The sequence below is a fragment of the Caloenas nicobarica genome, chromosome 5, assembly GCF_036013445.1.
Source record: "Caloenas nicobarica isolate bCalNic1 chromosome 5, bCalNic1.hap1, whole genome shotgun sequence".
Taxonomy (NCBI): domain Eukaryota; kingdom Metazoa; phylum Chordata; class Aves; order Columbiformes; family Columbidae; genus Caloenas; species Caloenas nicobarica.
In genome coordinates, this window is record NC_088249.1 from 66,391,559 (window position 1) to 66,414,947 (window position 23,389).

Sequence of the window (23,389 nt, forward strand, 5' to 3'; positions counted from 1 at the left end):
CAGTGGTATTAAACGCATTTTTCCTACAATGTTGCCTGGTTTCAAAAACTTCAAATGTTCAAGTTCAAAACTTTTTTTTTTGATAGTATTAAAAACTAAGAATATATTTATGCAAATAACTTTGATATTGAAAGGTCAATGTTAGAGACTTCAGGTTACTAGGAATAGTTTTGTGGTTAGTTTGAGAATAAATTGTTTCCAAAATCTTTCACTAGAATTTAAACAAAGATTGATAAAAATAGCTTTCCTGTTGCAACTCCACAGTTTTGCAATTTTGTACAGAAAACTTGCAAACAGCTGTGGGTTTACTGGACAGCGGAGTTTAAATGTTAAAAGCTCCCTAATTTTATTGAGAAGCAAGGTTACTAACATTTCTTGGGATTTCATAGTTCAGTATCAGATGATACTGTATCCTAAAGACTTGTTATTTTTCTGTATGTGTGCCGTCATTGCTTTCCGTAGTCTTGTTTCGATGGGAATATGGTGTATCCAAATGCCCATTTTTATTTTTCCTCCCTCTCTCACCTGGTGACAATATCGCTAATGTAGAACTGCCTTGGGTGGAAAAGGAATATCTTATAAAATCAGGAGAGGCACAGTGTTTACTGCAACAGGGCTGGGTTTCGCAAGCATGATTTATTTAAAACAAAGTATTTAAAAAAAAAAAAAAGTCTTGCCATTGAGATTGAAGTTTGATTTATCATTACACAAAAGTCACCCAACTAAAACACAAATAGATGGAGGAAGTTCCTGGGCCTGGCCCTGAACAGGTTTGTATCTGTGCTTTTGGGAGTCTGGGTTATTTCTTGTTTTGGTGTATGTGATACATAACCGAGTAGTTTAAAAAGGGGTAGTTTAAAAAGCAGCTTCCAAAACTGGATTTTTTTTTTTTTTTTTTTTTTCCCCTCAAGGAGCCCTTTGCAGCGAACTACCACCCTAACCGAGAAGGGCTTAACACACCTAAAACTGGAAATTAATAAATGCTCAATGCGTGTTTCCTCAACTCCACCGCGGGAAACCAACTTAAATTGTGTTTTAACAATAAAAGGATTATATCTAGATAATGCCGCGCAGGCGAACGGCAGGGGCAGCCTCGGGGTGGGAGGGGGTCGGGGTCCTTCCGCTGTGCGCGGCGCGCGCGCCCTGGCCCGTGCCGCTCCCCACGTGGTGTGTCGCGAGCTGCCGGCTGGGGGCGGCGGGAGCGGGAGGAACCGGGAGCGACCGAGCGGCCGCAGCGATGCAGCGCCGGAAAGTGGACAACCGCATCCGGGTCCTGATCGAGAACGGGGTGGCGGAGCGGCAGCGGACGCTGTTCGTGGTGGTGGGCGACCGGGGCAAGGACCAGGTAACGGGGGCCCGGCCGGAGGGGCGGGGGGGTGTGGGGATAACGAGCACAACGGCTGGTCTGGGATACCCCGGCGGCGCTTTTTCCTCTGTGACAGAAATATATGTTTTTAAAATAATTAAAATAAAGTGATAATTATTAAAAATAAGCAAACCCCGGTATCGATACGGGCTGGGGGATGAGCAGTGGTGGAGTCGCCACCCCTGGAGGGTTGAGCAGACACAAGATGAGGTTCTCAGGGACAGGGGGCAGTGCCAGGTAACGGTTGGACTCGATGGTCTCGAGGGGCTTTTCCATCCAAAATGATTCTGTGATCCTGTGAAGGGACGGAGAGCGGCCCAGCAGAGAAGGATTTGGGGGTGCCGGTGGGTGAGACGTTGGCCATGAACCGGCAATGGGCGCTCACGGCCCAGGAGGTCGATCGTATCTTGGTTGTGACGGTTTTAAACTAAAGGAGGGAGATTCGGGCTGGACATGAGGAAGAATTTGCTGCCCCTGAGGGTGGTGAGAGCCCGGCCCAGGTTGGCCAGAGAGGTGGTGGCTGAACCATCCCTGGAGACATCCCAGGCCAGGCTGGACGGGGCTCTGAGCAACCTGAGCTGGTGCAGATGTCCCTGCCCATGGCAGGGGGGGCACTGGGTGATTTCGAAGGTCCCTTCCACCCAAACCATTTTATGATTCTATGAAACAAACAAGAACCCCAGCATTAAAACGGGCACAGCCTGAGGCAGAGCAATGGTCTGTAACTCACCACCATGCAGAAACACCAAGCGCTGTCAGAAATGGTTTAGTAGACTTTGTCCTTAAACATCACCTGTTTGAGAAGCTCGTGAATTTAAGTAAAATCTATTACCGGCAAATCGGATTTTTTTTTTTTAAAACTGGGGCAAAAAATATTTAATTTTCTGGCTAGCAGAGGCTTTATTCCTATTTCAGTACTGTAGTAAGATGTTACAGTTTTGCACTCAGGCCATGTTTGATGTACTGAGTCATCTTGTAGATGTCACTGCAGCAGAGCATGGACTGGACCTACCTGGTAACATTATACGGGAGAAATTATCCAATAAACTCATTTCTCATCTGAGACTCTAGACTTGTGTTTTTTGAGTGGAAGGGGGAAGAACAGCACAGCAAAACCATAACGTTTTAGGATAAGTCAGTTCAAGTAGCTCCAGTTCCTGGGGAAATAAAATAATGAGTTGATGAGGTGGCTCTTCTATTAAGTATAGAAAAATATTTTGCTCTTCGATGTTGGCTTGTGAGCGCACTTGTTCAGGAGCATTTCTGTGTGTTGGCAGGTGGTCATACTTCATCACATGTTGTCTAAAGCAACTGTAAAGGCCAGACCCTCTGTCCTTTGGTGTTACAAAAAGGAGCTGGGCTTTAGCAGGTAAGAAGCCTCTTGTGCCTCACGTGTGAAGCAAAAGCTCCGTGGCTGGTCTGCAGAGCTTAGGTTGCATGATTGGGTTGTAAGGAGAAACAAGATCAGTTCTTGGAGGAGCTACAGGAAGTTTGGTCTTCCAGAAATTCAAATTTGGCTTCCGTAGTACAGTCGACACCAGCACCAGGTATTTCTGATGTCTTTCTGTAGCTCTGGACCAATCTCCCCCCTCAACTTTTAAGCCTTGAAAGACCAAACCTTTTAATTCCTCAGCTTTTTAGCTTCAGTATTATTCAGGCCTGAATGCAGATGAAGCATTAGCATGCCTTCATTTTGAAAAAAGTGGTTAAAATTGTATTTCTTAGATTTGTGTGTGTACTTGCAGTCTGCACACATAGTCAAGAAGGAAGCGTTACCTGAAACCCCATGATTCCAACCAGGTGGTTTCTTGCAAAACCAGCTGATTCTGTGTGAAATCCACCACTTGAGGCACATGGGAACATCTTGTGAAAGCAGCAAGTGTGATCCTGGATGTTTTTCCTTAGAGGCTGCGCTCTGACTTCCAATTAGACTTGAATGCAGGCCTGAATTCTCAAACCTTTTTCCAAGGAAATTTCTGTGCAATTTTGTTCTCCAGTCACCGGAAGAAGAGGATGAGACAACTACAGAAGAAGATTAAAAGTGGAACTTTAAACATAAGGGACGACGATCCTTTTGAGTTATTTATAGCAGCCACAAACATTCGCTACTGCTATTACAACGAAACTCATAAGATTCTTGGTAACACTTTCGGCATGTGTGTACTTCAGGTAAGGAGTTAAACTTCTGATTTAAAAAGGACATTGCACTAATATCGATTGCTTTCAGTTTAATACTGCAGGAATTGTATTTGTTGCTTCTGGTATTTCAGTTTTGAGGGCGTTGCGTATTTTTACAAGTTTTGTGAGGGTGAGACAGCCCTGTTGGTAGAATTTTAATGTGATATTGGTTTATGCAGATGTCAAGTGTGAATTAAACTTTGAGAAATAATGTTTTTAGGCTTTCTGTTCCCTTTATTGGATGCTAGTTACGCTGATGAACTCAATGCAACTTTGAAGTTTTATTTATTTTCTAGGATTTTGAAGCCTTGACCCCAAACCTGCTGGCTAGAACTGTTGAAACAGTGGAAGGGGGTGGAATCGTGGTGATTCTCCTGAGAACTATGAACTCGCTGAAGCAGCTCTATACAATGACCATGGTATGTTCAACATAATGTGCCTGTTTTATATAAGCAGGTACATCATGGTGATGCTAAGTTTTGCTTTTATTATGGGCTGTGATCTTCCTTCCATTATCTTTCCTGCTCCTTCGTTCGTCTATGATTGAATGATTAGGCAGTTCTGCCAGCCTCTGTGTCCTGAAATGCTGCAAGGTTACAAGGAAGAAACACCCATCATTCACAAATGTAATCGTCTTCTTTTGTTTCACAATAGTTTTGGAAAATATTTCTTCTATTCGCCCGTGTAACAGAAAATTTAAGTAAAACATAGGCCTTTTGAGTGTTTTGTGACCTGTTCCTAGGTGATACCGGCTTCACAACTACCATATATCTCTAGGTATGACCCATTCACACTGAGTATACTTACACCTCGAGCAGGAACTCTTTCCATTAGTAATAATGCTGGTAGGTGAATTAAAGTGCTAGGCTATTTTTCCGTAGCATCCCTGGGGTGTTTGAAATGTTCTGTACCTGGCAGAGTTGACCTTTAGGTCAGGCAAGAATAAGACCATTGTGAAAACTATGGGTGGGAAAAGTACATTTTTAAACAAATATTTGGAAAACGTGGATGTTTCACAACAGACAGAAAATCAGAATCCTGTATGGGATGGGTGTTGAAAGAAAAGCAGACTGGAATCCACAAGAGTGGAAAAGAAGTTGGATTGTCCCACGAGTAATGATCATGTAAATGTCGCTGTTACTGCTGCTCCTTCTCCAGATTGACTTTTCCCTTTCGTTTCAGGATGTGCACTCTCGATACAGAACAGAGGCACACCAGGACGTGGTGGGACGCTTTAATGAGAGGTGAGTTATTAAGAGTGTAAGGGATCTAGGCCTTGTGCCCAAGAAGAGCATCTGGAACAACGTCATGTCTTGAGATTGGGAGAGCAGCCTATAGATTTGCATTGGAATGGAGCTTCTTGGCTGCTTTAGTGAAGTTTTCATGTACTGTTCTGGAATGAGTACAGTTTGTTGTTGTAGGAATTGCTTACAAAATTGTGACATACGTTACAAGGATAGGCCCAAATTTGTGAAATGTTCTGAGTCCCTTTCTTGTAACGCTCTGTATAAACGCAGGCTCCAGATGCACCCAAATCCAGATACTTATTGCACTACTGTAAAACATAAAACTGCTTAGTGTGGAGTGTTCTCTGTGGTTTTAGAAGTGTCTTGTAAAGGTGTTTTCTCTGCTTCTATCATATCAAATAAGCAGCTCTTATTGAGTGAGTGAGCCCTAGCTCTAGCCATAGGAAAACTGCAGAATTTGTTCCTTAGAATGCATGTCAGAAATCAGAAGGATGAATAAGCCGGCACTGTGCAGTCTTTAGGTGTCAGTGTTTGTCACAGTTTCTGTGGATTCAAATCTTAGACTTTCCTGCAGCGACCTCCTGCTTAAATGCTGGAAATCACTTTCTAGTTCTCTTGCTAGATTGTTCTTAGTTAGTGTTCTTTGGAGACATCCTGGTAAGTGGGTACCCATTTTGTGTAGACGGTCCTGATTTTATGATAAATAAGTAACATAAATAGCTGTAAATAGTGTGTGTGGGTTTAGAAAAGAGTTTAACTACCAAAATGCAGTTGTGTCGCTGGTGTTCTTACTGAGTTGCCTTTTCTTGACTGCTCAGGTTCATTCTGTCTCTGGCCTCGTGCAAGAATTGCATCGTGATTGATGATCAGCTGAATATCCTGCCCATCTCCAGTCATGTTGCAAACATCACACCTGTTCCACCGCGGTCGCAGGTCAGTGAGTAACGTCAGCCTGGGAAAAACTGCTCTGAGCTGACCACGGTGTGTTAAAGGTTTTAAAAAAGCGGGAGCTTTCCCTAAATCCTGATTTATATCAAATAATGGTCTTGCAGAGAGGAAGTAGAATGTTCTGCAAAAATAATACCTGGTGTGGGTGAAGCATGGGAAGCCGTCTTTTTTTTTTCCTTGTTTGTTTTTGGTTTTTTTTTTTTCTGTCACAGCTTTTGTTTTGTGTTTGCCCATATTTATTGATTTTGCTGTGTTGCTGTTTAGTCTGGCAAGGTGGAGCTTAATTGCTGTGGCTGCTGTTTCAGAAGTGCATAGAGAGATTTGAAGCTGATGAACAGTTGGGATGAGACAAATCAAAAGACCTGTCAAGGGCTGGGGGGTGGGAAAACACTGGAAATAAGTGTATTACAGGCTCAGGAGACACCTGGTGCCCAGGAGCCATGGTAGTTGTTTCAATTTCTGAGTTATTCATGCCACATCTCGGGAAACATTCACTGAATATAGGCAGACATAGAGCTTGTACTGTTAGAAATGTATCCTTTATGTCACTTTCAGTTGTAGACCAAAACCAAACAAACAAAAAACCCACCCCAAAGCAACCAAACACACACACACACACAAACAAAAAAACCCCAAAACCAACCAAACAAACCAAACCAAAACAAACCACACAACACCAAATTCCCCTTAGCATTATAACAATATTGACAGCAGCACAAGTGCTTATCTGTTGGATGGACAGATTGATGCCTTTGGAATTTTAAGTGACAATACGGAAAATCAGAATTCATTCCCTTTTAAAATAGATTGTCTTTGTCTCCTAGTTTATTGTTTGGCTTTGCAAATGTTGATATTGGTTTGAAAACTGATCTATTGCTGCTGCAGTAGTTTTCCCCCATACATGACAATACGTACACCTCATATGACAGGTACCATAAAAATCATAACATTTTGGTACAGCCTGAAGACTGAAAAATGAATTAAAATCTTCAGAAAATTTGTCCATGGTCTCTTTTTCCCAGCAATGTTATTCTCCAGCTACCATTTACTGAAAAATCTTTTCCTTTTTTCCCTCCAAGCTTGGGGAAGCCAGGATATCCACCTCTTGTGTAACCATTCTCCTGAAGATGCATTAAAATGGAAGTGTTAAATGTCTGTCCATTTAGATTTTTCTGTTTCTAGGGAGTATATTCAACTTGTGGTAACGTTTCCTTTCAGAGATCTTTCTCTGCCTGATAAAAGATACCAGAAGACATCACAAAGGTATAATTGTGCCGAGCGTCCTTTACTAATCCTGTTACGTTAAATCCTGTGCTGATAGGAGGAGAACCTCCGGCCGCAGGACTTGGAGCTGAAAGAACTGAAGGAGAGCTTGCAGGATACCCAGCCGGTGGGAGTTCTGGTGGATGGCTGTAAAACCCTGGATCAGGTCGGTGTGGTGTTGAAATCTGAGATACTCCGTGTAAGTCGGACAGGGTAGCGCAACGACAGCATCAGTGATTTTTCACAATGAGGGTGGTGAGAGCCTGTCCCAGGTTGGCCAGAGAGGTGGTGGATGAACCATCCCTGGAGACATCCCAGGCCAGGCTGGACGGGGCTCTGAGCAACCTGAGCTGGTGCAGATGTCCCTGCTCATGGCAGGGGGGGCACTGGGGGAGCTCTGAAGGTCCCTTTGACCCAAACCATTCTGTGATTCTAAACACAGCTGATTTTTGTTTTCCATTTTTTTTTCCTGATCATCAGGCAAAGGCAGTTCTGAAATTTATTGAGGCCATTTCTGAGAAGACTCTGCGCAGCACTGTGGCATTAACAGCAGCCAGGGGCCGTGGTAAATCTGCTGCCTTGGGACTGGCTATTGCTGGAGCAGTAGCTTTTGGGTGAGTGATCCCCCCATCTTCCAGGCTCTATTTACATCCATGAGTTTAAAAATGGATCTGAACAGATTTGTAATTTCCAGTCCTACATCCCTCCATTTTTATTTTCATATCTTTTGATTGCTGCTTACACTGGTATTCGGATTTTTCTATTTCATAGTAATAAGAAAACCTCAGTCTTTAAAAATCAAAATAATCACACATCAGTTGAGATGTGTCTAAAGGAATCTGGTGTGTTTTGATTATTAGGTAAAATCAACGCCTCATATAAAGAAAACATTCTACTTAGTATATATATGTACATCTTTTTAGAAAAAGAGTTAAGCTCTTGTTTTATTTTTTCTGTGCAGTTACTCCAATATCTTTGTCACCTCTCCAAGCCCTGATAACCTTCACACTCTCTTTGAGTTCATATTTAAAGGCTTTGATGCACTGCAGTATCAGGTAAGGACCACAGACTATTTTACAATACTTCACAACATTCCTGTTTAGGAGGGGTTTTGCATCTCATCTGTGATTTTTTTTTTACATATATTAGCTACCAGCCTTTTTAGTAAAGTTCTGCAACCATGAATCATAATACAGTTATGTTTCCTTCTCTATTTTTAAGTTGGGAAAATATTTTTTTTGAAATAGTTTTTAACAGAAGTAAATAATTTCTTAGTTCTCAGGCCTCTGAAGCTTTTGTTTTAAGAATTTTTAAGTAGAATCTGGAATAACAGCGTACTCTTAGTGAACTTATTTTGATGATAACGGTAGACAATATTTTTCTTGGATCTTGGCTTGTTCATGCTCTTTAACAGTGTCTTCTCTCAGGAACATCTGGACTATGAGATTGTTCAGTCCTTAAATCCGGAGTTTAACAAGGCTGTTGTCAGAGTGAACGTGTTCAAGGAGCACAGACAGACCATTCAGGTAACTGGCCACTCTTGCATTTCTACTTTTTGTTCCTAACTGTTGGCTTTACCGTTGCTGTAGTTATTTTGATTTTAAGCAGGCTCATTTTATGTGATATATAACTGTCCTGGTTGATTTTGCTTTAAGGCAGACCTTTTTTTTCTGGTGGGTGACTTTCACAAAATATCTTATTTCTTTCTGTGAATAACTTGAAGATTACAAAGCTCTCTTGGTTATTGCACATGAGTTTCTTGAAACAAAAGCAAAGGAAGATGAAAGAAACAGTGAAGGAAGAACATATGTTTCTAGTGATTAGATTTCCTTTATTTTCATGATCTCTGCAGATAAATTTGTGTGGAAATGTGCAGAACAAGATGTGTGCCCCAGTCCTTGTTAGGGTAACATGAACCCTCTCCCAGCCATTTGTTTTCATGGCTCAGTCTCTGGCTTGATGGTCGTGGAGAACAGGGACACCAAACAGCTTTTCAGGGCTCCAGCTTTGCCGACTGACATTTCCCTAATTCCTGGACAAGCTGTTGTTGACAATAACAGTGTCCTCTCATTCCTTGCAGTACATACACCCTGCCGATTCCGTGAAACTGGGTCAAGCTGAACTGGTTGTGATTGATGAAGCTGCCGCTATTCCTCTGCCCCTGGTGAAGAACCTGCTAGGCCCTTATCTTGTTTTCATGGCTTCTACAATCAACGGGTAAGGCTTGGGCAGCAATTCTCTATCTGGGAAAGCAGTCGTGTGGACTATCTCTTGTCCGCAGTACTTATTTTATTACACACTCTCGCATCAGGTCACACTGATTCTTGATCTGTCACGGAACTGTTCCTTAAAATATCCAAGACCCAGTACTTGATTTTGCTGCTTTCCTTTGGTTCCACTGTGGATTCCTGAAGTGTTTGACTTGCACCAATTCTGCTACAAGGAGCAAATACTTAAACAGGATTGCACAGTCTGTTAGGAGAGAGGGAAGAATGACATTTTCCTTCCAATATGGTGAGGCTAAGAAGTGACAGGGTACGCTGCCCCATCCTACGTGCGCAAGAACATCAAAAGGCAGCGATTTTCACAGAATCACAGCCCTCAGGATGTCACATAGCTTTGGATGGCAGCCCAGTTCTGTGCTGGAGCTTCCTATGGCTCAGAACTGCCGTTTGGTTATTTGCTTCAGACTTTTGCCTTCTGCTTTTCAGGTATGAGGGAACTGGTCGCTCATTGTCTCTGAAGCTCATTCAGCAGCTCCGTCAGCAGAGTGCACAAACCCAAGTCACCATGACAGCGGAGAACAAATCTACAGCTACAGCTAAACTCACCTCAGGTACTGCAGGGGCTTTAAGGGGTGAAAGCTGAGCAAATAACAATTTTCTGATCTCCTGTGAGAGACCTGGGTTTCAAAGGACCCCACTCCTGTTGGATTCTTTGCTAGCTGCAACTTCCAACACCAGACGTTCTCTGAAATCTGTTTGCAGCTCGTACTTTGCATGAAGTCTCCTTGCACGAGTCCATCAGATACGCCCCTGGGGACCCAGTTGAAAAGTGGCTGAATGATCTGCTGTGTTTGGACTGTCTCAACATCACCAGAATTATCTCCGGCTGCCCGCTGCCTGAGACTTGTGACCTGTATCCTTACTCAGACGTTGTGCTGTGATCAAAATATCTTGCTTTCAGGTGAATGAAAGGAGGCTTTTTGAAGCTGATTAGTAGTGGGCTCTTCAGCTAACGTGATGACATCAGCACGTGATCTTTTGGAAAAGGTCTATTAAGACTCCACTTCTGGAGTTGAGCTGCCTTTGTAAGACTGGTGGTGTGTGTTACCAGGACATTACCAAACTCCCCTTTTATTGCAGAGAGAATCCTAAGGAAGGGTTGAATGACTGGAAGTCCTTGTCGAAGTTATAAAAGGTTTAGATTAACAAATTAAGGGTGTGAAAGCTGTGAACCCTGCCCAAAGTCATTCATTCTTGTCGATAGAGCTGTAGAGCCTAAGAGCAGAAGCCAGCATATAGCCTGAGGCTGCACTGAAAAATATTACTCCTAAACCAACAATGAGCTTTTTTCCATGTTTCCAAGGAGGTTCACCCCTTAACCCCTCTGTGTAGATACTACGTGAATAGAGACACCCTTTTTTGTTACCACAGAGCATCAGAAGTTTTTCTGCAGAGGCTCGTGGCCCTCTATGTGGCTTCACACTACAAGGTAAAGTTTGTGCTACTTCTGCCAAAATTTCAGCTAGGAATTTTGTGGAGAGAGCAATTCTTGTCAGGACAGTCTGATTGAATTGACCTAATCACTGTTTTCTGAACAGCTTCAGTTGTTGTATACAGTATTGTCCCTTCTTGGAGCAGATCTCTGCCTTGGTCTTCACTGAATACACTGGATTTACAGATAGCTGGAATATTTTTGTCTTGAGAAATTCTGGAGACTAAATTCTAGATGAGACTACAGGCTTATCAGAGTAGTATCAATGATGAACCTCTTCTGCATTTCTCTTTACCATATTCTAGCAGCCTCAAATTAAGCAAAAGAGTGGTACCATTGTACTGCTGAAAAGAGGAATAACTCATCTCAAGGTTTCAAGACTGTAGGTGACTGGTAAATGTGAGTGGTGAAGTCCAGAAGTACCAAAAATCTGACAATTCAAAACAAAAGCATTTAAGGTTTGGTAGATTGAAAGTAGCTATATAAAAATGGAAAGTTAAGTTCTGTGCATGTGAGAGCAGGAGGTTTCGCTTGAGAAAAACAGATGCTGTCTGGTAGTTTAACAGCCATGAACTTGCCCGTGAGCTTCCTCAGCCATTAGTATTGTACTAGTTTCAAGTCTCTTAATAGCCCTGAATTCAGAAAATGGAGCTACTAACATTACACTGGACTTGGAAGCTCCTCTCATGGAATAATTCTGCAACTTTCTGATGTGTCTTCACCCTCCAGAACTCGCCCAATGACCTCCAGATGCTATCGGATGCACCTGCCCATCATCTTTTTTGCCTTTTGCCACCTGTTCCACCCACCCAGAATTCATTACCAGAAGTACTTGCAGTTGTTCAGGTAAGAGAGCAGCTCATAGCTGTGAACTGTTCAACAATGTACGTGCTTAGAGATGTAGAAATAGTTCAGCCTTTGACTGCTGGGTACCTGACCACGTGCTTCGTTCCTTAACACAGATTCTTGATTATCTGTGTTCGATTCTACTGTTTCTTAAAAGAAAAAGGCCCGTTTACGTGAAAAATAAATGACATTTAAAGAGAAATATTGGTGGGACAAGCTTTTATGTTTGCTGTTGATGGACTGCAGAAAATTCGTAGAGCGCTTTCGATGCTTTAATCTCTCGAGGGTTCTCTTGCCCCGCAGTGTAATGCCTTGTTGCGCCAGATGTGCACGTCAATACTGCATCAGGGACTCAGCAACTGAGTATAAATTGCGATTCTGCTGCAGTGGAGTGACTGTAGGAGAAAAGAGTTTTTCTCCATTAATGGTCTTTTACCTTTTCTGGCAGGTGTGCTTGGAGGGAGAGATCTCTCGCCAGTCTATCATGAACAGCCTTTCCAGGGGAAAGAAAGCTTCTGGTGATCTTATTCCCTGGACCATTTCAGAGCAGGTGAATAATTTGGCTGTGTGCTCCCACCCAAGATATATTTCAGCACTATTTTTTGTTTTTAGAGTACCCATCTGTGTTCTTTACATTGACTTTTGGCTCTTACACAGTTCCAAGATCCGGACTTCGGGGGCCTCTCTGGTGGGCGTGTCGTTCGTATTGCAGTTCATCCAGATTATCAGGGGGTAAAGTATTTTGGAACTCGGTTATTGTGATAAATCAGCATTGTAGCCTGTCAGCATCCCAAGCAGCAGTATACGGTCAGGATCCAATGAGATTTATTGTGAATTACCAAACGTTCACGCTGGTGTTTGGCATTTTCTGAGTGCCGGAGTTAAGCACCAAGAATTATTACGAGTCCCGAACTACCAGCTGGGCTCTCATTGTGATTTGGGACATCCAGGTTCTGTTGTGCCCTTCATGGAGCTGCTGTGTAGCACAGAAAATGCATTTTTGCAGTGACTGAGTGATCTCTGCACTGATGATTGTTTGTCGGTTTGTGAGGAGTGAATGTTGTTGCCCTGCCTCAAAAACTAGATACATTTTTTTGCTTATAGTGTGTTGTTCCTGCTTCACAGATGGGCTATGGCAGCAGAGCTCTGGCTTTACTGCAGATGTACTATGAAGGCAAATTTCCATGTTTGGAAGAAGAACCAGTTCAAAAGCCAAAAGAAATTACAACTGTAAGCGGTGAGGTATGGAGCTCAGTGCATTTCCTGGATTTTCTGTTGTGCGGTTTGTTTTTCACTCTAAGTCTCAATGATGATTTCTCCGTGTAAGGAGAAAATACTTGTATTTATTTTTTATACAGAATCAGAGATATAGTTTGTAGGTTTCTGTGAGGATTGCTGCTAACCCATTTCCGCTTTCTCTTTCAGACGGTTAGTTTACTAGAAGAGGTTGTGACACCTCGGAAAGACTTGCCCCCTTTACTTCTTAAACTGAGCGAGAGACAAGCTGAAAACCTGGACTATTTGGGGGTGTCTTATGGCCTAACACCAAGATTACTCAAGTAAGACATTAGGCTACTTGCTAGTTACATCCAGTGCAAAAATATAACCGTATAAATTATATATATTAATACAATATATATCACATAATATATATAGGTAATATTATGTGTAAATATAGATGCAGATATTTTAGCCCTTGGACATTCTCTTTATCTCTGCATATTTCACTCGATTTCTAAAGCTTCTCCTCTAAGACCTTTCCTTGATGTACAGTAGGGCTGATCCTAAATGCAGTTTTTCCTCAAACTCCTTCTGAGGGAAACCCATTCTCCTCTTGGTTGTCTCTGTGACCCTTCTAAAGAATTAATTAGCTTTGATAACGCAGATTTCCCAGGCTGGAGAAGAAATAACAGCCTGTAATAAGTAGGGAGAAGTTAAACACTACTTCATGTGACGTGTAGAAACTTGAACTTCTGCTGGTTGTTAGTTTCCTGTCTAATGTAAATGCTTTTCACCACAAACTGCAACTGCTGCTTACTTTTCTTACCGTGGAGGAGCTGAGTTACTGCAGCAGTAAATCATTTATTAATTTTTCCTAAGTTTTGGCTCCACTTTACAACATAGTTTTATATAAAAACATGATCGTATAATAAATAGTGTAAAATCCAACAAAATATCTGGATTTCTGAAGCTTTCTTAGCCATAGTGTGGGAAGTAGCGAATCAATAGTTTGGGAGAGAGTTTCAAAATAATGCAGAATTCTTCCTGTTGCAAATTATAGAGCAAATGTCTTTATTTGAACGGTCACTCTTGGGGCAGAGAGGGGAGAATAAACTGTTCCACTGCTACTTTCCTTAATTACTTGATGGTTAGTTGTGGTGGAATAAATAAAAGGACGAGCAGGGAGAGGCTGGGATGCAGAAACAGGGCTTCTTGCCGAAATTTTCAACATCGTGCGCAGCTGATGAGCAGTCACGTCACGGCCTGTGGAGGCAGGTTGCCAGTGACAGTTGCCCTTGGGTCTGGCTTCTTTCTTTTGTCTGGGACACCATATGTTTGGTCTCAGCAGGTCTTTTGCTACTGGTCCTCCTTTTTACCGGGCAAAATGAATAGTAGGATCAGTTCACAACTAAGATGTAGGAAGGAACAGGAGAATGGGAAGGGTGGTCAGCAGGATTTCGCTGATCAGTTTGGGATTGTCTCTGTTCCACAAGTGATTGTTTGAAACCTGGAAGCTGCCAGGAAAAATCGTCGTTCATTGAAGAAGAGCAGAGTCTCTGAAGTGAGCTGTAAAGCCTCAGCCCCTCCCCTGGGGATCCCTTGGGAGTCTCTGAAATTATTGGGCAAAACCTGTTCGCCTATTTTTAAAGGAGGTCCTGGAAGCACGTCAAATACAATAATCTTTTGTCATGGCTGTCAGCATCTGACACCTTGTTCATATTTTGATATCACAATCATCATTTTTCACTCCTCTAAATTAGAACCGTAGTCTGCTGTTACTACTTTCTGTCAGTGCTCATTTTCGTTAGTTGGTGGGGTGTCTCACACACTTTTGCTTACTTTTCAACAGTTGTTCTTGTATGGATTGAATTTAACCACAAGCATGATTGTAGAATCAACACCTCCATAATTCTCAGCACGTTTTCTCTTTTCCCTTTCCCCAGGTTTTGGAAACGTGCTGGATTTGTGCCAGTTTATCTAAGGCAGACACCAGTAAGTAACCTACTGTTTCTGAATGAAATCCAGGCCTATTGAAACTACCGGGCATCTTTCCATTGGCTTCTGGGAGATGTGATTTGGGCAGGAAAGTTTTCTGAGGCTACATTTCGGGGTTGGTTTATGTTTGTTTTTCTTCTTTGGGCCTATAGTTAAGGGTTGTGAATATGGTCTTCTAAGTAGTTTGCACTTCAGAAATTAGAGCCAAGGTGGGTGTTATTAAGGGGGTAATTAGTAAAATATGCAAGTGGCCTTTGAACTGCCTGCTCTTGTTTTTCTAGGTGTTTACAAAAATAGCACTAGAAGTTATAGTATTTTTGGGGAGAACAATCTGTTTGTCCTGTGTCACCGCATTTTTCTTTGGTTTTTCTGGCTCTTGAGCTGTACTTGGAATTTGCACTACTGGTTACCTCAAGAAACCAAAATCCCTTAGCACTGGGATTTACCAAATTCTAGAAGTTCATCTGTTTTACATTAGGTGCTGGTGACCAGTAGCAGTTGATACATGTGGTGTTGTTCATTTAAAAGATCTTTACCTTCTTCAGTTGAGCACAAGAGTGCAAAAGGTTCATGGGGATGATCGGAAATAAATCTTATTTATTAGAATGACCTGACGGGTGAGCATTCGTGCATCATGCTGAAGACACTGAATGAAGAGGACACTGAACAGGAGTCTTGGCTTGTTGCCTTCTGGAAAGGTAACTTCCATTTTGCTAGCGCTAGAAGAATCTTCTGGGATATTTATTCTAGAGGTCCACAAGAGTCATTTATTTTATCATCCTGTACTATAGATTTTAGGAGGCGGTTCCTTTCTCTGCTCTCGTACCAATTCAGCACGTTCTCTCCATCGTTGGCATTGAATATTCTACAGAACAAAAATATCAAACAGCAGCCGCAACCACGTGAGTAGCCTGGCTCACAATGTTCTGTTAGATTGCAGTTTAAAGTCTATGTACATGTTCCTCAGAGTTCTCAGATACACGCATTATAGGATGTCTCCTGTGAAGTGCCATGAATTCCTTGTGGTCAGTTACTGTGTTGTGTTCCTATTATCCAGGAAAATGCTTGTGTTTCTTAGTGAAAGCTAAAAGGACATTTTCTGCCACTAAAAACAGGTAGTGGCTTTTTGGCACGTTTCTTTTTTTTCCTGCTTTTTTGATTGAAGATTTAAGTAACCCAAAATTGGAGAGCTCCTGACTGTAACAGCTAAAGGCGTCACAAAACATGGATGGATACTGACGCCTGCCAAATCCAATATGGAATTAAAAGGGAAGTCTTGCATAGCAAGGGTCAGTAGGAAGAGCAGCTTGCTTAGGATCTTAGCAAGAATATTGTCATCAGAAATTTGGAAATTGGAACGTGATGTCTTTCTATGAGAGAGGCTTTAGTGTGTTGAATTCTGAAGTGTCTTGGGAAGTGAACATGTGAGGTAGCAGGTGGAAAAGGAACATGTTAAATACTGAGATACTGGATAGCCATGAAGAACAGTCATGACATTGTTGTCTTTTTGTTGTACCCATCAGCCATCAGCCGTGCTGAATTAGAATCGGTTTTCATCCCGTATGACCTGAAGCGATTAGAGATGTACTCTCGCAACATGGTGGACTATCATCTCATCATGGATATGGTCCCTACCATTGCCAGGATGTTTTTTCTCAACCAGCTGGGTGATATCTCTCTCTCTGCTGCGCAGTCGGTACGTGTCGCTGTGAGAACCAGCTGTGCTTCACCTCTTCTTGTAGATATATTTGGAATAGTTTCTTGTTCCATGTCATCTTTAAAAAATATTTGGCTTCAGTTAATCACTTCTTTGTAGTCCTCTTCATGGTTTCTCCTGCTCGTAGTGTTTTTCCACCTTTAGCTGGGCTTCAGGAGAAAGAGATTTGTCTGTACTAAGTATGGAACGGCACCTGCCATCTACAGAATAATTTAGGGATGTTCCACTGCATTTTCAGCTTGTACCAGAGAAGTCTTGTATTACTTAAGTAGAGCAAGGACTTGGTAAAATGTAGGGAGTGCAGAGGGTAATATATATTTGTATTTGCTCAAAAAGCCTCTATAACTGAAATACATGTCGTTTCCTCAGGCCCTTTTTCTGGGGATTGGCCTACAGCATAAATCTCTGGACCAGCTGGAAAAGGAGGTGGAACTGCCCAGCAGTCAGTTGATGGGCCTCTTCAACAGGATCATCCGCAAAGTGGTCCAGGTAGGAGCATCCCGACGAGCTTTGTCTTGGTTTTATTGGACCCAAGTGTAATTCCAGTACGGAGCCTGGCAGTAATAGAAAACTGAATCAGAACTGTGTATCTTTAACATGTCCCCAGTAATTGACTGTGAGCTTCTTTGTAAGAAATCCCGATGGAAAATCAGATATTTATGGCATTGATTTATACAGCATTTTCCCAAATAATAGTGCTTGTGCTATGTTTTTAAATGTTGAAATACCCTGACTAAAATACTGAGCATACAGCCCCTCTTGCCAGCTGAGCCCGAGTCATTTGTTTACGATTGTTCACTGTGTTGTTGGCATCTCAGCTTTTCTTGAAAAAACACTTTTCCAATGCCATTTAGAGGGAAACTTAAGTCCAGTGAAATAACTGGAAAGCTTTGGATCTGGTTTTCCTTCTCTGTGATAAAGTGAGTAACGTGATGAGTTATCAGAAGGTGAGAGGGACAGAACTCTTGCTCAGCATAACACCCTTATAATTATCTTGAAAAAAATAACACACACACAAAAATGCAGCTTTTAGTTGCAAATGTTAATCAAATGATGCTGTACTAATAAAGTCTGTTGCAAACTATGAGTTCTCTACATTTATGTGAGTGACATTGAGTGCTGAGTGATCTTAGTTTTACATTTTTTATAAAAGCTGTGTATAATTCTGCCTTCAGGAAGCAGCTTTGAGCTTTTATTTCAGTATGATTGAATGAATGCCTCAGAAATAAACAACTGCCTGACAATATTTGTGAAGTTAGAAGAGTTTCCTGGGGACAGACAGCATTTCTTATTTATTTTAAAGTGATAACCTAGAAGAAACATCAGCAAGTCTTACATGTGTTGGCTTATTTCATTTTCAGTTGTTCAACACAGTCCAGGAAAAAGCTGTGGAGGAGCAGATGGTGGCAACAAAGGATATTGTGATGGAGCCAACGCTGAAATCTTTAAATGACGATTTGGTAATTATGAGCAACTTCTTCATCCATATGTAAACGCTTTGTGGAGTTCCCTTGAGTGTAGAAGCCTTGTAATCTGAATTTTCTTGGATGGAGAGAATTCCACATCGTGTCTGTCACTTTGTGGTCGTTAAAACCTGACAGCTTTGCTTTACATGCTTGTAGTCAGGTTTTGTTAATCTGCAATACGGATTTTTTGCAGAACCTACTAAGATGTTTTTGGAGTTATACATTACAAGTATATGTATGCCAGTAACACCATAATGCAATTATATAAAAGAGAGAAGCCTTTCAGGATCATCTGGTATTTATTTTAGGGGATGTACTTCTCTTTCAGTGGGAAAGGCATTTTCCTTGCATTACATGGTCATTGTTGCACTTAGAACTTAACGCATCTGTTGTGCTGCCCTGTTGTAGGAAGAAGCCGCAAAGGAATTCCAAGAAAAACACAAGCAAGAGGTGGAGAAGCTGAAGGGAATGGACCTCACACAGTAAGGATTTATCCGTATCAAATCTAGTTTTCCCCTGGTATCTGAATGCTGCGTCACTCGTGCATTTTGCTGAGCCTTGTGCACGAGGCTGTTGTTGCAGTATCATGGTCTCAAACCATCCTGGCTGTGTACAGTGTGCGTATTACACATACATAAGTTATATAGTTCTGTAATATGGAGTAATAAAGCAAGCTGCCTGGCTGTGGGCTGCTTCTAATTTTACAGCTTCCTGTGCTTCTAGAAATAGTCATTATTTCCTCAGTGCAGGATACCCAGGTCCTGTTGTCTGCTGTCCGGCTGAGCTGCGCGTGCAACTCAGGTGAAAATAGCACCTGGCTAATTTTAATACTCTCCTCTTTAATAAAAAAAAAAGAACCGCCAACCAGAGCTTCTTTTACTACCTACAGTGTGCCCAGTTGCCTTGTAACTGCTGTAGAGCTGGACAATTCGTAGGATACTGAGTTGCTGAAGCAGCGATTTACTCCAAGTGTCAGCAGATGTCTCTTTTTGTGGGCCAGCAGGAGTTACACATGCCACTCTGATTCTCTCCCTTCTCTCCTCCTCCTCCATTTTGTCATAGAAATCCTGTTTACTGTACTGACATCCTAGAAAACTTGCCTTATTCGGCTCTAGATTAATCTCTGTTAAATTTGAGAAAAGGAATAAAAACTTCTTTGAATCTTTGGTTATCTTGTTTGAAGGAAGGACAAAAATGGATGTGATTGGAAGTGACTTGCACATCAGTGACGTTAGGAAAACAATATAACCAGAATGTTCAAAAAGTTTTAATTCCGTTTTTTCATTGATAGTGTTACGTACCCATTTGTCATTTTGGACCATGTTCCCTTTTTTTCACCCAGAAAGAGATTTCTGTTCTCCATGAGGAAACAGAGATAAAAACCTATTTTGAACACTTTTCAATACAGGTTATAGAAAACTAATAGAAGAGCCAGAGCTGTTGGATTTGAAAGGCTTTGGGCAGCATTGTTCAGCCTTGTGTGGACAAAGGCCAGTCCATTCTAAATCCTGAAGAACGTGAGGTGGAGACCAAGCACTCAATTCTGCTCCATCGCTGCTTTGCCCACTTAAATTCGTGTGTAATTTCCGGGGTACTTGAACACCCACACGAGGGGCACAGAACATGAGCTTATTTGAATAGCAATTGTTGTCTTAATTTCTCTTTTCAAAAGAAAGCTGCAGATCTTCCGTTTTTCCAGGACTGATGCAGAAAAACTGCAGCATTCAAGCTCAGTGCTGGTCTACAAGCAGCTGCTAATTTAACTAACTTTATACATCTATATATAACATTATAAGCCATTGCTTTTCGCATTCTCTTCCTTCACCGCCCCAACCATCCTTCTCCTTTTTTTTGGAGGGGGAAAAGGGGAAAAAAAACCCCTCAGGCTTTTATAAAGAAATCCATATAGTGAATATAGATCTGATTGTGGTTGCCGGGCTGTAGCGATTGAAGGTTTATCTTTTAAGAAATCTGGTGGGCAAAGGAGAACTGTACACCACTGCTGTGGAAAGAATTAATATAACCTTGTGGCCTCATTTTTTGCTTTCCTCACAGCTGCCCTCTCAGCTCAGCACTCTGCTTTTCTGACGAGAGGTTTTCCCAGAACAGTTTTGTGATTTTTACAATAGAGGCTCCTGCGAGAGCTTCATTTGACACTGACCAGCTTTGGATGGGGACAATTGTTGGTTGCTGTTGACCTAGTTTGGACCGAGTCTGCTGACAGGGTCGTGACAAACCATTGTATCCCTCTGCCGGTCTGGTTTTGTGTGTATTTCCAAATTTGGTTGGGTGCTGACGCAGTGGCTTTGTTTGCAGAGTAGTGTCTGCCGGGCGGTATAATCACCTCTTTCTTTTTTACTTTATGCTAGAAATTTTACTTGGATTTTCCTTTACCTTTTTCACTTAGATATATTATCCGGGGTGACGACGACGAATGGAATGAGGTGCTGAGCAAAGCAGGACAGAACGCTTCCGTCGTCAGTGTGAAAAGGTTAAGGAAGCTGAAATACTCCACAGAAGTCTCTCTGGTCTTTCCTGCTGCCTTATCATAACGTTTTTCAAAAGACTGAAGCTGAACAGTTAAAAGCAGATCAAATGAACTTAGTGTCCTCGATAGATGCTCGGTTTTCCCGGAGAAATCAGGGTGTGAGGACCTGAGAGCTCTGCTGGGTGCTCAGGTTGCTCCAATGGCCAAGCTGCCGCTCTCAGTTCTGTGTTGCTCTAGAGTTTACTCCTGTCTTCACGTAACTCAGTTGCTTATTGTAACGTTTTTGTGTTGACACGGTTAAGTCTTGATCCTGATCACACAGAGAAATTGGTGCAATTTCTCCCTTGGGTCACTTTTAAAGAAATAACTCATTCCACATGACTGTCCCATTTGCTTCGGGAGCTAACACTGGGTAGGAATCCATTGGAGAAAATGCAAATTCAGGGAAGAAGAATTCTTTCAAATGGGAGCTTAAGCCTGCAAAATTCTGACTCTGTTTCTACAATTCCTTCCTTTTCATCCCTCTTCTTTCTTCTGCCTTGCCCAGCATGGAGTCTTCCTCATCTTGTCCCTGAGACTTGCCTGTTTCCCCTTCCTGGGGTGTCTGACAGCTCAAGTAATTATGTGATCTCTATTCCACCCTTTCTATATTCATGTTCTTTTTCATGAATGCTGGAATCTGTGAATTTCCAGAGCCTTACAGGAATGAGAGAGTCTTGTCAGTGCTTTATAAAGATCGGAACTCTGTCAAGTTTGCTCTAGTCAGAATCTAGTGCAGGAACAAAATTGTCTACTTAAAACTGTCAGTGGCGATGTTTTTTCTAGGTAATCTGAATTCCAGAGGCCCAGTAGGAATCGCCTTTACGAGACATAACTTAAAGTCTTGAAAAGCAATGACGAGCTAAAAATCAAGATTTTGAGGGATTCAAATTGGGTTAGAGAACATGAAGACACCAGAAAATCTTGGTCATATTCTCATTCGTGCTTTCTCTAGCACCAGTTTAAATGACCTAAGAAACTAAAAGTGCTTTCTCCCAACCCCATTTCTAGACCCTCAACCCCCCCCTTTACAAAAAAATTTCCCAGCTGGATGAGAATCACGTGTATTTTTAACACATATTTTGTTCCTGTTTTCCAGTGAGAAGAAGAGAAAATTAGAAACAGCAAGAGGACCCAAGCAGAAGAAGAAATTTCAGAAGACTAAAGACATAAAGCAGAAGCGGAAGAAATGACTTTAAAGCCTATCAGTGGACTTGAATTAACCAGTGCTGTACTTAAGAAGTAGTATTCTCCTTTAAACCAAAAGACTTTCTTTTTGGGGGTGAGAGCTGGAGGGAAGGAAAAGCTTTAGAGGCACTTTTAACGTGATTGTATTACGGGAAGCACAGTGACACCGCCAGGAGCCAGTCTGGGAAGGTTTTTTATGAAGCGTGGCTGCAGAGCTCGAGCGAGGCGCTGTGCATGCTGCCATATCATGAGGGCGCTTTAGCAGCTACAGACTTTCCATTCAAAGAGGGCAGATCAAGCTGTAAACTTTCCCGCATCTTAATGGTTGGTGTCTTTATTAAAAAAAAGAGTGGACAACAAAGGATATAAGCGTGGTAGGCTTTGGTATGAGGCTCTGCCTTTTAGCATTGCAGCACATCTTGATCTCTGCAGGTGCTTGAGTGGTACTGCTGCTCCTTTGGAGCGGGAGGGAGTTTTTGGGGTGAACAACCACCCATTTTTTATTTGGGACTGGCTGTTCAGGGAGCACAAATCACGCTGTCAATTCAAACTCATGACATGGTCCTTGCTCACAGGAGTTCAGGGTATGTAACAAACACTTCTAGTTTGGAAGGCAGCCTGTAGTTCCTACTTACTGTAGTAAAAGCTGCTCTTGTGCATTCACGCTTGCGAGGTCTCAGCATTCCCCCAGCTCAGCAGTTTGCAGTTCTCGAGCAGGGTGGCACCGTTCGCAGGTGCTGGGGAAGCTGCTCGGGCCACGGTGTCCCCCTGTGCTCGACCTAGAGCTGCTGCTTGGCTTTGGTAGAAAGTTTTGTGTGAAGGTCACCAGGAAATCAGCACGATTGCGAACACCTGGTCTGGGTGATCCTGTCTTAGAGCTCAGGGCCAGCTGAGTAGACAAGTCCCTGAACTCCCCAGCTCTGTTACTGGCAATAAATATGTACCAGTTTGGAGCTGGGGACTTTCTGTGGCTGCAGACTCAGATTCCAGAGGCTTCGAAACCAGGTTAAAGCCTTTGACACAGAATGTCCCTGTCCCAAAACTGAGTCCCCTGCAGTGCACTGTCTTGATGTTCTGGCTTCATACCCTACAGATTTGGAACACAGAGACTTACCTACAGCTGCATTACATTTACTTGTAGATCTCACAGTTCCTTTTTCCAGCAAATCCTTGAAAAAACAGTTTCTTCCTAGGGAAAGACGGTATTTTTTCTTTAGGAGGCTGGTTTATGAAACATCTAGGTTAAGGATGGGCCTTGCACAGCACAGCCTGTGTGTACCTTGGGTTAGAAGGTCACAATATGAGAGTTGGTGGCAGCTGCAGCTTTTAAAGGCCTGATGAGGGGCCCATTATCACCCAGCTGGGGGGGATGAGGTGGTGGCTGTCCTGAAACAGCTCGGAAGAACTTGCAAAAGGAACAGGCAAGAAGTCTGAGGCTCTTCGCAGCTTCCCAAGAAGCCCTCAGGAGAAAAGGTGAGTGAATTCTCTCTGGTTTTGCTGTTGCTATTGTTAAAAATAGGGGAAGTGGTGGCTCTGCTGGGAGAGGGGTCAAGAGTTAGAACCCGTTGCTTGACTTGGTCTTGAGAAACAAAGAACCACGATCCCTGGCCAGCAGTTCCAACAAACCGGAGTGGAGCCGGTTGTCCAGGCCAGGGGCTCTGCAGTATCAAACCCACGTTCTCCACGGATACCTGTAGGATTGTGGTTTTC

General features: G+C 42.5%; 1 protein-coding gene across 1 annotated transcript; it reads left to right on the forward strand.

Moving 5' to 3' along the window:
- The first annotated feature begins 1,156 nt into the window (after window positions 1-1,156).
- Window positions 1,157-22,037, forward strand: NAT10 (N-acetyltransferase 10). The gene is made up of 28 exons (XM_065635777.1): window positions 1,157-1,345; window positions 2,644-2,735; window positions 3,364-3,535; window positions 3,841-3,963; window positions 4,727-4,788; window positions 5,610-5,724; window positions 7,061-7,168; window positions 7,483-7,616; window positions 7,964-8,057; window positions 8,430-8,528; window positions 9,083-9,219; window positions 9,714-9,838; window positions 9,990-10,140; window positions 10,620-10,716; window positions 11,449-11,565; window positions 12,014-12,115; window positions 12,223-12,297; window positions 12,691-12,807; window positions 12,991-13,124; window positions 14,730-14,778; window positions 15,386-15,479; window positions 15,573-15,683; window positions 16,305-16,477; window positions 16,868-16,987; window positions 17,860-17,958; window positions 18,373-18,446; window positions 20,372-20,455; window positions 21,591-22,037. The coding sequence occupies exons 1-28, from the start codon at window positions 1,238-1,240 to the stop codon at window positions 21,682-21,684; spliced, it is 3,060 nt and encodes a 1,019-aa protein (XP_065491849.1). The 5' UTR covers window positions 1,157-1,237; the 3' UTR covers window positions 21,685-22,037.
- Window positions 22,038-23,389: the final 1,352 nt, after the last annotated feature.

Excerpts from the sequence above, each read along its gene's own strand:
- NAT10 (XM_065635777.1), top strand. The coding sequence starts at position 1,238 with ATGCAGCGCCGGAAAGTGGACAACCGCATCCGGGTCCTGATCGAGAAC. Across the intron at positions 12,116-12,222 it reads CCTGGACCATTTCAGAGCAG|TTCCAAGATCCGGACTTCGG; the intron begins GTGAATAATTTG and ends GCTCTTACACAG. Across the intron at positions 16,988-17,859 it reads TCATCCGCAAAGTGGTCCAG|TTGTTCAACACAGTCCAGGA; the intron begins GTAGGAGCATCC and ends TTTCATTTTCAG.